This window comes from Histoplasma capsulatum (genome assembly GCF_000150115.1).
Source record: "Histoplasma capsulatum G186AR genomic scaffold supercont2.14, whole genome shotgun sequence".
NCBI classification, from domain to species: Eukaryota; Fungi; Ascomycota; class Eurotiomycetes; order Onygenales; family Ajellomycetaceae; genus Histoplasma; species Histoplasma capsulatum.
Genome location: NW_025544814.1, coordinates 297,847 through 299,365, shown reverse-complemented (window position 1 = coordinate 299,365; position 1,519 = coordinate 297,847). Strand labels below are relative to the sequence as shown.

The window sequence follows — 1,519 nt, the reverse complement described above, 5'->3', positions numbered from 1 at the left end:
TCTTTCTGAGCTCAAGACTTCCGACTCAGACAATCCTGGGGCTGGGACACATTCCACATATGGAGGTTTCATTGATTAAGAATCCTAAATGCTTCATAAAAGCGTCGATCTCGCGGAAAATAAGCCGAGTAATTAACTGTCTATCGGCTTCAGCGGAAACTTCGAAAGAATTCAAAGTAGTCCCATCGAGTGACTGGCTCCCAATCGAATGAACGTCACGTACAGCATCGTGGGATTGGATAAATGGAGACCTTGATATTGGAGTACTGGCCCTATCTTCAGTCATCGACATGAGAAGGTCGCCTCTGTCGATCAATGCGAACATGGAGCCACCCCAGTGGCTTGGAGGCGCCGGTTGGCATTGAGCAATCGCTTCGTGAAGGGAAGCACTGATTCCGTCAGGGAGGGTATCAATTACGGAACTTGTTAAGCCCCAACGAAACAACAGTTCCACTCGTTCCTCAATAGTAGTTTGTGGTTTTAGCTCGGAAATGAAACCACTTAATGCCAAAGTCCTTGGTGTGAGCCTCATAGCTCGCTGCATGGCAGAATCTCGCCTGGCTGGTGACGCAGAGCTTGGTACTATGTCGAGAATCGTCAAGAATTTAACTTGTTCATGGTTCAGAGATTTTTCAATAAATGAGAGTATCGAAGGTGGGGGGAAAGGCTCTTCAGGTAAGTCCAAAGTTGAAATTCTGGATTCTTCAAACAGCCACCGATCTATACTCGCCATCTCGACGCCGTAATAGCCATGATCTTTCCAGTTCCAGGATTCCCACCCCAGCCATCCACCAATTTGTGCTAAGACTGGGGCAAGAAGGCCAGCTTTCGAATAAGAACTCTCTGCATTGATGGTAGACAACTTCTGCTCCTCACGAAATAAATGTAGTCCCACCAATATCGTGCCAAGAGCAGTTCGTCTCGTGTCAGAGTCGCAAGACACTGCAGTTGGCAAGTAGCCTTCCGCACCCATTGCAGCCTCACCTTGGGGAGAAGCAAGAAACTCTCGGGATAACGCCACACACCGAAGAATATAGGGATTTTTTCGGGAATTGGCTGCCGTCTCAGGACCGGGTCGATGATCTGCCCAGGATACTTCTTCCATAGTCTTCAAATCGCCTTCCGAAATCCAACCCCAAGAAGAGCCCGTCATCCAAGCTGAGGCAACACCACGCGATCCAGTTTCTTGGTCCAGCATACTATCCCAGTTGTCAAGGTCAACTGAGCTGCCGCTACTAGATCGAAGAAACTCGGCTTTTCTTCGCTTTGGTCTAGCCGGAGCTTTCGAGCGGTTGCCCTCAATAAAATAAACCCCCATTGTAAAGAGGGACAATCACCATTGCAGTCCACTCTAAATCGCTATCATTGTCCCCTTCCCTCCTCGTTTGAAGCCACTTCAACACTTCCCACCAACCAACAAGAATTCCATCCCCGGCCTTATCCCCCTGTCGCAAAACCAACCTGCAGACGTCAAGGATCTGCTTAACACGAAGATTATGCGGCTCAAGTTGTATCTGAA

At 48.6% G+C, this 1,519-nt stretch overlaps 1 protein-coding gene across 1 annotated transcript in view; it reads right to left on the bottom strand.

Annotated features, from left to right (window-relative positions):
• Positions 1-25: 25 nt before the first annotated feature.
• HCBG_07749 (uncharacterized protein) overlaps positions 26-1,519 on the bottom strand; it is a gene marked incomplete at both ends in the record, with an annotated part of 3,462 nt that continues 1,968 nt past the window's right edge. Inside the window, 2 exons of the mRNA XM_045434798.1 lie at positions 26-1,297; positions 1,338-1,461. Coding sequence (XP_045284104.1) covers positions 26-1,297; positions 1,338-1,461 — 1,396 coding nt within the window. The remainder of the gene's footprint in view (positions 1,298-1,337; positions 1,462-1,519) is intronic.